Source organism: Triturus cristatus, chromosome 4_1 (assembly GCF_964204655.1).
Source record: "Triturus cristatus chromosome 4_1, aTriCri1.1, whole genome shotgun sequence".
In the NCBI taxonomy this organism is placed as follows: Eukaryota; Metazoa; Chordata; class Amphibia; order Caudata; family Salamandridae; genus Triturus; species Triturus cristatus.
The window spans coordinates 923,630,002-923,643,840 of NC_140585.1; the positions used below are offsets into that span (position 1 = coordinate 923,630,002).

At 41.7% G+C, this 13,839-nt stretch overlaps 1 protein-coding gene across 3 annotated transcripts in view; it reads right to left on the minus strand.

Annotated features, from left to right (window-relative positions):
- Positions 1 to 13,839, minus strand: part of NME6 (NME/NM23 nucleoside diphosphate kinase 6) — a 136,984-nt gene that overhangs the window by 17,442 nt on the left and 105,703 nt on the right. For all 3 annotated transcript variants that reach the window (XM_085653770.1, XM_085653769.1, XM_085653768.1), the window contains one exon: positions 939 to 1,099. In XM_085653770.1, the coding sequence (XP_085509896.1) occupies positions 939 to 1,099 (161 nt within the window). The remainder of the gene's footprint in view (positions 1 to 938; positions 1,100 to 13,839) is intronic.

Genomic DNA, 13,839 nt, shown 5'->3' on the forward strand with positions numbered 1-13,839 from the left:
TGACGATCTGCAGCTTTGATTTACTCTGTATGAGGCGTAGTTTGCAGAGGCACCACTTTTCCAGGAGGTAATCTACCCTCCAATGGAACTCAGCTTGTCTGATGCCCAATGTGAGGGCTGCTGTGGGTAAACCACCAATTTAAAATATTTATCAGTGGAAGAAGCTGAGGGACACTGCCCTAACAGAACATGTCTGCCAATGTCTTTTCTAGGTATTGTTGAAAAATATCACAGAACTCAAGGAATTCATTTTACTTATCAAATCTAGAGAGAGAACTCGGAGATTAATTGAATTGCCTGATGGTGGTCAAAATTATGCAATTTCCTAAACTGACCATAGGACATAGGATGATGGGATATCATATCAGATTCTCTGGAGAGCTTAACCAGAACGGTAATTAAAGGGAGACAGAATCTTGAGCTCTCTTTACTGTGCAACATCTTTTAGAAGGCTGAACGATATAGTCTGCAATAAGAAAAAAAGACTCTGAAAACTTCAAGCTGGTGCATCATCAGGGCCTTTCCAATTCATGCCTTTATCATGAGAAAGCCACTGAGAAGTTTCTTCAAATTTCCAGCCACTTCACTATGAATTGTTTTACATTTTGGGAATGATATGCTATACCAGGCAAATACAACATTTTCCTTGGAAAACGGGTTAAGCGCCAAAGAAACACAAAACCATGCATACATGCGTGGGTCAGTTCCATCACAGACAACCAACTAGTCTTATTCCCCAGGTAGTACCCGTGCTTACTGCTGGGAAATCTGTGGAATGAGGCTAGCAACTTGAAAAACAATGAGCTAGAGGATGCTTCAGGTTCTAGATGCTGGATTCTGATGAATGGGGGTTAATATGGGTGTTAGATCATCCTTCGGACACAGTCTGTTATGCATCCCTATGGATAGGAACTGGAAGTGAGGACATTGGACTCTACCTGAGCCATGGGTGGTGTTCCGTGTGTCAGTGAGACCGTACAGCCCACGGATAGACTCTGGCATTGTATATCGTGCTCTATACACCTTTGTGGGACCCATCAGATCCCTCCACAGCTTTATTGCATCTTCGTGAGCCAGAATGTATGCCCTCATAGGACCACTGTAGGGAAGAGCAAGAGAGAACGAAAATCTGTGAGTGAGGTACAACACCAGCAATACAGTTGAACAGAAAAAATGTCTGGGCACCTTATCAATATACAGCTGCATTAAGGAAAGATGAGCAGGCATCAGAGGGAGAGGACGAGAAGACATTAAAGATGGTACTGGAAGGAGAGGGATAGATGTTAGAAGAGGGCAGGCAGAGATAGTGTCAAACGTGAGAATAAGAAAAAGACGAGTCAGGGGGAGGAAAAAGCAAGTTATTGGGTCAAAGAGTAAGAGTGATGATATCAGACAGAGATGATGGTAGCGGGCAGTGAGAGGAGAGGGCATACTTCACTCTATTAGCATTAGATTCTGGCATGAAACTTCTTTAATCTTTGCTTAACGCTATAGTCTAAAACTAGAAGGACTGAAATGGAAAATAGGATCAATTTCTCAATATTAAATCAAAATCAAATGAAAATAGTTCCAATTTCGCAAAATCAAATCAATTACTCAAAGCCAAATCAAAATCAAATGAAATTTTTCCCAGTACAGGCAGGAGAAGAGAGCAGGGCAAATAGGACTGTTTGGCTACACTGCTGTCTGCTGCAGACATCCACAGCTGAAAACATTTCACTTAAGCAGAAGGTACTTCCATATATAAAGAATAATATCTCAACCAGGCAGCATAGGAAAATAATATGGACAATTTCTCTGTTCACATTTTCCAACAGTCAAGTGTACCCCCACTGTACTGCAGGTGGCCCGGGTATATAATAATCAATGTGCACCACCCAGGTGCATTTGGTTGAGGAACGCCAGAGGGATTTGTTTCACTGTACAACAGGCAGCCCAGGTACCTATCAAACTAGATGCAACTCCTGGGTATACTCTGTCATGATACCCCAGAGCGACAAGTAGCAATGCACAACAGGAAGCTCCTGTACACATCACACAGGATACATCTCCAGTTATACGCCTTCACGGTGGGGGGGAAAGGGTGGGGGGTTACGAAAGATCAGATGCAAGCGGTGTATTATTCAGTATATGAAAGAGGTCCAAGTCACTAAGCTTTGTCATTAATGTGGAATGTTCTTGGTGTTAGGGGAAATGTACTATTGAACTTTTCTGCAGATTCATTCACCCAGGCCAGGTTACATCTGGGCCAGGGCAGATCACTGCCTGCTTTGTGAGAGTTAAAGACTGGAGTTTGCAGGATTGACTACGAATGGCTATAATGTTCCTTCCTTTGTGAGAGAATGTCCAGCGTCAGCTCTTGGAACAGTACCAGATGGAGTCTGCATAGGATCATCCTGAGGCTCGAGCTGATGAAGCCACTGATTGGTCACTTATAGTCTGCTAGAGGGGCATGCTGGTTTGCCATTTAGTACACTTCGCTCATAGCGCAGATGATAACTAACACCCAATTACCAACATCAATAGATGGCACGCATGCCAGTCCTCTCAAGTGGGTTGGCATACCTTTCTAGCCAAAGAAACTCCTATGCAAGGCTTGGAATGGTCCCCAAAGTCTGAAGCTATTCGCTATTGCCTGGCAGTGTACAAGGAGTGAAAGAATCCAGTAATCCAAATGAAATTTAAATGATTTAATGTTAAATTGCAGCACAGCAACATAGAGCGATCATATCTTCAGAGAGACTCAGTGCAACTGGCTGATCAGATACATGAGGTTCCAAAGCAAGGTTCCAATGGAACTAGAATGAATAACAAACCATAACAAGTGTGTCTTATACATACATATTGAAATGTAACATATCTCTCTTATATGAAAAAGAAAAAAAACAAAGAAAAAAAACAAAACAAAGGAAATATGAATCTATTTAACAAAATCTAATAACTTCACAGGTAACATTCTTGAGCGGGTAGAGTCATTAACTCTATTAGCAACAGAGTAATTATGTGAAAATGTGGTATCAGAACAATTACGTTGAACATCATGCGATCTTGTAGGCATTGCCAAATTTACATCCAAATCAGCATTGTTGACAGATTCAGTCATGGTTCTAAAATTCTCAGGACATTTAGAGACACGTCTAATATTCTACATCTTACCATTCTGAGTTATGAGAGAATTTTAAAAAAAACTTTAGTGATCTTAATGGGTTTAGTGAATTTACTCATACATTTGCCAACAAAACCGGGTTTCTTAATTCTCACCCATTCTCCTACCTTAAAATTATGCTCCTTGGTATTCCACTTCTTGTCATTCCATTCTTTGTACTTGTTTTGTTTTTCCTTTACCTTTATGCTGGTATACATCCTATTATGATCATTCCTTATGTTATTCTTACATTTCTCTTTAAGCCACCAGGGACAAATATTTAAAGCTGGATCCCTGCCCTTCAAACGGCGGAATTGACTAACTTCTATAATGGAATGTGGAGTAATTCTATACATCCATAATCTTTCCCTTAATAAATCTTTCCACTCCTCTCTCTGTTTAACAACATCAGCGATATAACCCTTCAATACACGATTGAAGCGTTCCACTTGACCGTTTTCATGTGGTGCATACAGTGACGTGGTGACATGTTTTTTATTGCGACATTAAAGATATTCCTCCATATCTATTGAAATCAGTTGAACCTCATTATCAGTTACAATGGTTGAGGGACAACCTTCCCTTGCAAAAATCTCCTTAAAGAAATCCAACACTCTTTTAGTTGTAGCAATCGGTACCAACTTAACCTCTGGCCATTTTGAGTGATAATCAACTAATACGAAGGCATATCGTGAATCCAATGGAAGATTCATAAAAGGACCAGATATATCAAACGCCACTTTCTTCCAAGGTTCTTCTGGCCACTCCGTACTCTTAAGAGGAGGAACATTGACTTTGAGCATTTTTTCACTTGAAATGCAGACATAACATTCTCTAACTACACAATCTGCCATGCGATCCATTCCTGGCCACCAAAAATAAGATCTTATTAAACGTTTCATAGCAGACATCCCTGGATGAGAAATATGGGCTAACTTCAGAATTATCTCCCGCACACCAAAGGGTGGCACACATTTCTCATTTTTATAAACAAAATCAACTTCCAGTTCTTAATCGTCTGCAACATTAAACATGGGCTTAAGTTCTTCACTGATAATCTTTTTTGTAGGCCAGCCTTCCAGAATATACTTCTGGACCAATTGCCATAAGAAATCATTCTCTTAACTGGATTTCCATGTCTCCTCTGAAATATCAGAAAATGCCCCAACTACAATATCCTGAATGGTAGTAACAACTTCTAAGTCATCATCTTTTTTTGATGACTGCATCTCACAGGGATGACGCGACATAAAATCAGCGGTAACATTTTTTTTTCCTGGTACAAATTCAGTTTTGAAACAATACTCTTGTAATCTTGAAGTTAACCTGCAATTCTTGTGGTGGAATTCCAACTTCCACCTGGCGAAAGTATATTAACCAAGGGTTTATGATCTGTCCTCAAAGTAAAATTGCTTCCCCAAATATAGTTCCTATAATGCTCAATTGCCCAGACACAAGCAAGTAACTCTTTCTCTAACAGCATAATGCCTTTCAGTTTCATTTAAGGTTCTCGAAGCAAAACAGACATTCCATTCTTCATTTCCACACCTTTGTGACAACACCCCACCTATACCATATAAACTGGCATCAACTGTAATAACACAGTGTTTGTTCATGCAAAAAGGTCTTAAGGTAGGAGCATTGACAATGTCTTGCTTAATGACAGAAACACGCATGCTGTTGTTCCTCAGTCCATTCAAAGACAGCATTTTGTCTTAACAGCTTCCTCAAAGGCTCCATTTTAGAAGCAAAGTCGGTTACAAACTTGGAATAATACTCACACATGCCTGCAAAGGACAGTAATTACTCCTTGTTCTTTGGAATGTTGACTATACCGTCAACATTAGATTTCTTGGGTACTACACCATCACCTGTAAGTGTATGACCTAAATATTCCACACTTTTCTTAAACATCTTGCATTTGTGTGCTTGAAGCGCCAAACCACTTTGTTTCAATCTATAACAAACCTCAGACCGATGTTTGAGATGATCTTGTTCATTTGCAGGCAAAATTAAAATATCGTCCTGAAAACATTTGACGAAATTATCAATGTCCCTGAAAATGTTGAACATGATTCTTTGAAATACTGATGCCGCAGAGTCCAAACCAAACGGCATTCTGGTGTATTGATATAAACCATGTGGAGTGATAAAGGCTGTCAACATTTAATCTTCAGTAAGTGGGACTTGATGGTACGCTGACCTCAAATCAAAAGTGGAAAAAACTTTGGCACCCTCTAACAATGAAACTACCTCATTTATGTTGGGTTCCGGGTGACAGTCCACAATAATGCCCAAATTTAATGCTCTTAAGTCCACACATAACCTCAATTTTTTATCTGATTTGCGGACTAAAATGATGGGTGAAATCCACTCAGGGGAGTTGATAGGTTCAATAATGCCTTCTGACACAAGCTCTTTTAACATATCCTTTAACTCCTCTCTTACGTTGATGGGTACTGGTCTAATTTTTTGTGTAACAGGTGTGACATTACTCTTTAGTTTGATTTGATGAGAGTAGTCTTTTAGTTTTCCCAAAGAATCAGTAAATACTTCCTTGAAAGTGTCTTTTAAAAAACTCTCCATGTCATCACAACCTGTAACTGAAATCTAATTAGTACATATAGATTCATCCAAAACAGCTTCTTTAAGTCTAGGATTCAAGATTATGCCAAGCTTCCATTGATCTCTCCAACCAAGTACATTTATCCCTTTGACAGAAACATATAAGTGTATATCGGCAATTCTGTTTTTAAAACTTAATAATTTTTTTAAATACCCCACCATGTCAATGCGTGAACCATCATAGCTTACAGGATTTATATCAGATGAAAAATCTTATTAACATCAAAAACCCTGCTAAGTTTTTCTTCAAAATATTGTTTAGAAATAAATGGTCCATGGAGACCCAGAATCAGCCATGAGATTTAAATCCACATCTGATACTAGCACAGTGCACATGGGTGAATTCCTAACAGGCATGTCATTAGACTCTTCAATGTTTCCTATGCTATCAAGAACAGAGACCACAAATCCTGAATTTTGTAATGTATTCTCATTTCCTCCATTATTTAAACCCTGCCCAGGTCCTTCTAAAGTCTCAACCAGAATAATGTTGGCCCAGCCTTTCTTGCTACAACCTTGTATAGCAAAGTTACATTGTTTTGGCCCTTTCAGGAAGAAATAAAAGTGACTTTTTCAATATCCCTTTCCTTTCTTTGAATGGCATTCATTTTGTGGTTCTGCAGGTGTTTTTTTCAGTGTTTATATGTTAACACTGATGAGGGCTATTGCCCTTTTGGCGGGGTTATATCAGTTATTATAGGTTTAAACCTAACAGGATAGCCTAATTGTAGTTTATCATGAGAGGATTGCTTCAACCATCCCTAGACTATTTCCTTCTATCACTTTCTTCTAACTCTGTGAAATCTTCTGATCATTTCACTTATTATCACACTTTATGGACTAAAGGACTTTTAACTCCATTGTGAATGAACATCATTTTCACTTTCTAAACTCCTACCTATGCATAGGCCTTTTAATTTTCTGTGACACTTAAAGATCCATCTTTTATATTTTCCACTGTTATTACCAAGCTCTCTTAAAACCAACTGATTCAGTTTCCACCTACAAAGATCATTCTTCCACTTTTGAAAAAAGGTTATTAGAGTGTGTATGTTTGTTACAATTTCTACTAGATTTTTTGTCCGATTTACTTGTCTCACATGAAAAATGAAGTTTCACCATCCCACTCCACTGAAACTGTTCCCATCGAGCTCAATGTACCAGACTATTCTCAATTCTACTGAAATTGGACCTGTCTGCATCTTTCAACATGTCAGATCACTCTACTTACCTTACCTCTTTTGTTGCCAATCTCTCCATCTTCTTGACATGCTTTCTTCAGTACTTGCCTCACACATCCTTCTGTTAAAAACTTTTCTTCTGAACAATTTCACTTTTCTATGTGGCTTCACAGCATCAGTATTTCACTTCCGTGAGTTATCACATCATTTTAGTTTTAATGCACATTTCTACACTGATGTAAAACTGACATATTCCCTTTCCTTAATATTCACAAATGCCTTCTTGAGAGCCTATCAGGGGTGAGAACTTGGAAAGGGCTCATTATTTACATGTTTCCCATGTTCTGTCCTACTCTTCCATTATACCACTTTCCCTTTTATTTGATGACTACTGTTCAACACTGGCGTAGATAGAAATCTTAGCTTTCAGTTTCATTATGGCCTTCCCTCTACTAACCTTTGTCTTCACTAACCTATTTCAAACCATGGCTCGCTCTTGGCTTAGCTGGTATTCTTCTCTTCATGTATACCTCCCGGCCTATACATTTTCCCAATCTAAATGAGTTTACATTATTCAGTCAATATCCTGTTGATGTTCTATATTCTATATGTGTCCCTAGGTTTTCTAAAACTGCCAGCTGGGATATGTGCCTCATTGTCAAGGTACTTTTTCGGGGAACAATTGGCAAATAACTTGATTTTGGGACAATTCAATTTACTGTTATTCTCAACTGTTCTTGGTATTTCCCTTACTTTTAAAACAGGCTGACCTTCCCTCCCCACCACAGTTGAGCTTTGGCTCAAGTTTATTTAATTTATTTTGTGTTCTGCATTTTCATTCCGCCTAAAATCCCTTTTGCCCCTCTGATCCAGCCCCTTGCTTCCCCATGTCCCCACTGCTGTTTCTCAGTTTTTATCCATGCTTCCAATGTGTCTTAGTTATTGACCTCTCTCGTCGGTCCCCCATGCTTCACCTTACTACTCGTGTGCTTCCTCACTTCTTTCACTTTGCCACTCCATTTCTCTCTGCTTTCCTACTCTCACCCCTTCCTTCCCAGTCACTACCAACCTCTTAGTTGTTTTTTCCTTGGTAAACCATTCCAGCGCTCTGTTCTTTTCTGACGCTGCTCCATCCTTCATTATCTCCTTTCACTCCTCACATTCCTAAGAAATGGGGTGGAGTCATCCTTCCCATTTTATTTTCTGTGCAGTGGTGGGGAGTCTTGACTATGGGCCATATGTATCAAAATGTTCTTTTGCGATTCTCAAATAGCGATTTTTTGCGAATCGCTATTTGAGAATCGCAAATCGCTATGTATGTAGGATTTGTAAATAATTTTGCAAATCCTACATATTCCTTATTTGCGAATTGCAAAATGCGATTCGCAATTAAGGAATACCTCCCCATTCATTCCTATGGGCCTAGAGGCCCATCGGAATGCATGGGAAGACACTCTCAATTTGTGATTCTCAATAAGAGAATCGCAAATTGAGAATGCAATTTCAAGGGTGCCAGGGTGTCAAAAGGACACCCTGTTGCACCCCTTTAATGTGCATGTGTGCACAAGTGCCATGTATGTGCGCCACATGTCACTTTGAAAAATGTAAAAAAGTGCATTTTTCGAAGAAATTGCAAATTACCAACAACTTGAAGTTGGTGGTAATTTGCGATTTCTTAAGGAGAAATCGCACAACTTGGGTGCTTTTGACATCGCATTTAAGGAATCGCAATTTGCGATTCCTTAATGCTTTCGCAAAATAAGGAATCACAAATTTTGCGATTCCCTATTTTGCGAGGGCCTTTTGGGATGATGCATCCCAAAAGGCTTTTTCCCGTTCTCAAACAGGCCGATTCTGAGAATCGGCCCGTTTGCGACCGGGAAATGGGCTTCATACATATGCTCCTATGTTATTTGTTTCTGGTTGGTTGATTTATATTGGACAATATCTTTGATCCTTTTTTGTCTAGAGACAGTCTGCATCTCATTCTTCGTTCAATCTGCTGCGTACATTTTCAGTAAACTTGTTTCTTTTACCATTGCGTCTATAGTAATCACGCACTTTTCTCCATGTTAATTAGGATCTACTTGATTTCCTTGAATAAATCACAGTGTGCCGGCATTTCAGCGGCTAGAGACTCAAAATTTTAGGGTGCTGTTCAAGTGCAATTTTTCATTCATTTGTGCTGGCTTCCTCTTTCCTAACGATTCATTTTCTCTGCATAATATACTGTTATATTTTTCATCAGGCTTTCTTTACCTTTTAACCTTTACCTTTTAACTACAATCCTTTGTTCTTAACAAACCTCACCATTTCTTTGTTCTTCCTCTTTGTGTAGTTGTCCCTCCTTATTGATAGTTTTCATTTCATTTAAATGCTTCTCCCTCCTGGCAATTATATTTTGTTACCTTTGGACAGTGCAAAGAAAAAGCGCAGCTCACGCATGGTTTGAATATCACTAATTGTAAGAGTACGATAGAGCTACATGGTCATTTAATTTGAGAGCATGATAGGGTCCTATGTTTAGGCTCACATGATGCCTATGCAATATTCAGCTGTTTTATTTACATCTACTATAGTAGGGTTTAGGCAAACCCATCAGCTACTGCCTGACAATAGTTGCTCTGAGGAACTGAAAGTACTTTCCATGAAACAAATATGTATGTCTAAGCAACATGGTTTCAAGCATGAAGGACAAGTAGCATAACTATTTTTGGGTCTTGCCTAGGCAGTGCTTGTGCTGTCTCTCCGAGACATGCTGTATTCAGATATGGACAAAGCTCTGCCCATTTTCCGCACAGCTTTTTAATTAGCTCCTCTTGCCATCCTTCGTAAATGATGGCTTTTGATTCGTGAATAGGATTAGTAGTCCCTGCTTAGTACCTCCCTCTCTTCTGTTGTTACCTTCCATGTTTCCTTACTCTCTAGGTTTCATTAACAGTTAGTAAGCACTATTTAGTTATGGTCTTGCTGAAGCAGGCACAACACGCTGCACAGACGGCCAACACATTTATTTTCCATTTATCTACTTTTGTACCAATCGCGGCACACCGCACTTTAGCTTTAAACATCTTAAGCTAAAGCGCAGCGTTAGGCAAATGACTTTCTGCAGTCTTTTCTTGCACAATGTTACATCTTCCTCCATCCCACGCGCCAGAATTTCAGTATGTGCATCATAGATTTCAGCGAGTTTGAGCAAGACAACAGCCTCAGCAGCAGGCTATGCTCTACCGTGGATCAGTGAGCCCTGTTGCTGCTGAATAAATAAGGCGGGCCTTGACCTGGGGATAAGTTGTATTCTTCATTATTGCAGGGTGCAGTACCATATACAGCTAATAGAGGTCCACAGGGACACCTAGTAACAGGTGAAGGACTGCATCCTTTCCTTGCTTCATGGATTTTCTTTTATTAGTTATGTTACTGCTAGGATATTTTATGAGAAAGAAAAAATCTAACAAACATTCTCATTTACAATGCCAATAGCTCTAAATGTAACTAACGCAAGGCCTACTGCATTGCAAATGCTCGTTAGGTCTGGCTAGCACAACAGCTGTGATGGCATTAGAGCTTGCAATGCAAAAAAACAGCATTTTTCCATTCCCGTGTTTGCATGTGTTATATTAATGCCGAAATCTATTGGCTTTGTCGGTGATGGTTGTGTTTTTTTTTAATGGCATGCAACACTATGAAGTTAACATATTGGTGCGGACATGGGGGGATACCCCACAGTAGGAAGCAACTAAATCTATCAGGTTTAGCTGGTTTCAGGACATTCTGCACCCCTTTTCCTGCTGCCCTGAGCTAGACAGATCAGTCTGCAAGCTTACCTTTACCCTAAGTAAGGGGTTAAAGCTGCAGGGGAATCTCCTGCTTTCACCCTGGCGCTGGGTTACGCGAAGGGAGGAATCTGCAACTAGACAGAGTCTCTAACAGAAAGAAAGTTATTGAGAAGAAGTAACATGTTCTACTGACACAGATTTCTAGCCGCAGATTCCTCATCTATTGGAAACCAAGGCATTACCTATTTGGAGGTGGGTCTATGAAGAGACTCAAACCAGAACGTCATGCAGGATCAAGCAGGCAAAATGCCCCTCTAAGCAAACCTGACTGTCCTAAAAATAGTGCTTTTTGAATGTATTGAGAGACGTAGCTGCCTGGCAAACTTCCAAGACAGGGACTCTGGATGCAAATGCAGTGGTAGCAGCGTTGGCCCTGGTGGAATGTTAACACAGTCCTTCCAGAGGTTGCTTTTCAGCCAACATGTAGCACATCTCAAAACAGAGCATGATCCAGTGGGAGATGGGTCTCTTCTGCACAGCCTTGCCTTTTTTCACTCCAGAGAACCAGACAAAGAGCTGACCGTTCACCCGGTATTCTTTGGGAAGGTCATGAAAAAGCCCAGTTCTCTGTTGGGGTCAGGCAGTGGAGTCTCATGCCTCCTCCTTAGAGGAGTAAGGCAGAGCATAGAATGCCGGCAAGGTATTGTTTTGACCGACGTGGCATGACATCACAACTTTAGGCAAGAAAGATGCCGGTGTTCAGAAAACCGCAAAAACAACAATTGATGGACAGAATGCAGAACAATGTCATACATTCACCCCAGTACAGAGATCTGGGCCTAAATCCGTCGTCTTTTTTGCTCACCATGCCATTCCAGTTTGAACCCAGCCATATGCAAATCAGTCTTGACCCTGTGCCCCATGGGAACAGTCCAGCCCGAACTGCCAAGCCAGGTCCTCCCTGGACTGGAAACAAGCATCCTAGGACCGGTTTCGGGCTTTCAGCCCTCGTCAGCCAGGATAGCTTGATTCCAGTGGCATGGAGAGCAAGGGACTCACGTCTGAGCATACCCTTCCCACTCGGGGTGACAAATGCAAAAACAACAATTCATGGACAGAATGCAGAACAATGTCATACATTCACCCCAGTACAGAGATCTGGGCCTAAATCCTTCGTTTTTTTGCTCACCATGCCATTCCAGTTTGAACCCAGCCATATGCAAATCAGTCTTGACCCTGTGCCCCATGGGAACAGTCCAGCCCGAACTGCCAAGCCAGGTCCTCCCTGGACTGGAAACAAGCATCCTAGGACCGGTTTCGGGCTTCCGGTCCAGGGAAGACATGGCTTGGCAGTTCGGGCTGGACTGTTCCCATGAGGCACAGGGTCAAGACTGATTTGCATATGGCCATGTCTAAACTGGGGTGGTGTAGTGGGCAAAAGAACGATGGATTTAACCCAGATCTCTTGACTGGGGGAGAATGTATGCATTGTCAGCATTCCGTCCATCAATTGTTTGTTGTAACGCTGTGTTCAGAAAACCAGCTTTTCTGGGGAAAAGGTGATGTACGGCAGATTGACACAGCCAGCGTGAAGCTCATTTACATGACCTGCCAATATTACGTTGACGAGGTGAGAAGCCACAAGAAGCAACCCGAAAGGATTGCACATTAGAAATGTGAGGAAGAAGTTAAGGTCCCACTGTGGCATGACAAAGGGAGAGGAAGGAAACAAATGTTGTAAACTTTCCAAAAAGCACATAACTGGAGACCTAAACAACGAGGGCTGATCCACCATGTGCAAAACAAAAATGAAAAAGCTGAACGGTACCCTTTAACAGAGCGTAGAGGAAAGCCTTGCCAGGAAAGGGACAAAACAAACAACAAAATGTCATATAACCTTGCCTGGAGGGGCTCTATCTTCCGAGTACTGCACCAAGCCACAAGTGTGTCTCGGTTTTTGCAGTGGGACACCTGGTGGCCACAATGACATCAACACCTCCAGAGGAAGGTCGAAGATGTTCAGCTGTTGCTGCTCTATCTCCAAGCGTGAAGGTGGAGATTGTGAAGGCATGATGCAGAACCCTGCCCTGCTGCTGCATCAGCAGATCCTCTCGGAGGGGCAGCCTGATCAGAGGACAGCTGCTCAAGCCCAAAAGTTCTGAATATATCGCGCACTCCATTCCCAATCCGGGGCCACTATGATGACTTGGGTCCGATTGTTTCAGATCTTCTTGAGAAGTTGGAGCATGAATGGTATCGGCAGAAAGACAAACCGGAGTCTAGAGTTCCACTCTAGTTGGAATGTGTCTCCAAGAAAGAGATGCCTTGGAAACTCCAACTCACAGAAGTGCTAGCATTGCATATTCTTTGCACTGGCAAACAGACTGAGCAAAGTTTCTCCCCATTCGTGGAAGAGACGGTGCACCAACTCTGGGTGTAACTGCAACTCGCGATCTGCTCGGCACTGACGGCTGAGCCCATCTGCCCTGGCATACAAGTACCCTGCCAGGCAGTTCAACACCAAGAAAATTCACTGGTGGTCCAGGCATTCCCAGAGGAGCGAAGCCTTCTGGCACAGGGTCTGTGAACTAACCCTAACCTGTTTGTTGCAGTACCACATGTCGGCGGTGGTATCAAAACAACCGTATCAGGCTCCCCTTAATGGATGGAAGGAAGGCTTTTAGGGCCAATTGGATGGCCCTCAGATCCGAACGGTTGACATGAACCTGGGTCTCCCTCATAGGGCAGAGATCTCTGATCACCACCTCTTCCAGATGGCCACCTCAACCCAGAAACGATGCAATGGTCACCATCAGCTCTGCAAGGGTAAGTGAAATGGATTTGCCGCTGTCCCAATCGCAGTCCAGTAACCACTACTGCAAATCTTTTGCAGTCTCCTCTGAAATCTGGATTTGGTCAGAGAGGTCACCTTGCTGTTGGGCTCACTGAGACTTCAGATCTCACTGCAAAACCTGCATTTGCCACCTCGTGTGCTGGAGCAGAAGGATGCAGGAGGCCATCAGTCCCATCAGCCTCAGAGTTGACCTCAGTGAAATCTAGGATAGAGACTGAAAGACTGGGATCATAGCCTGAATGTCCTGGACTCTCC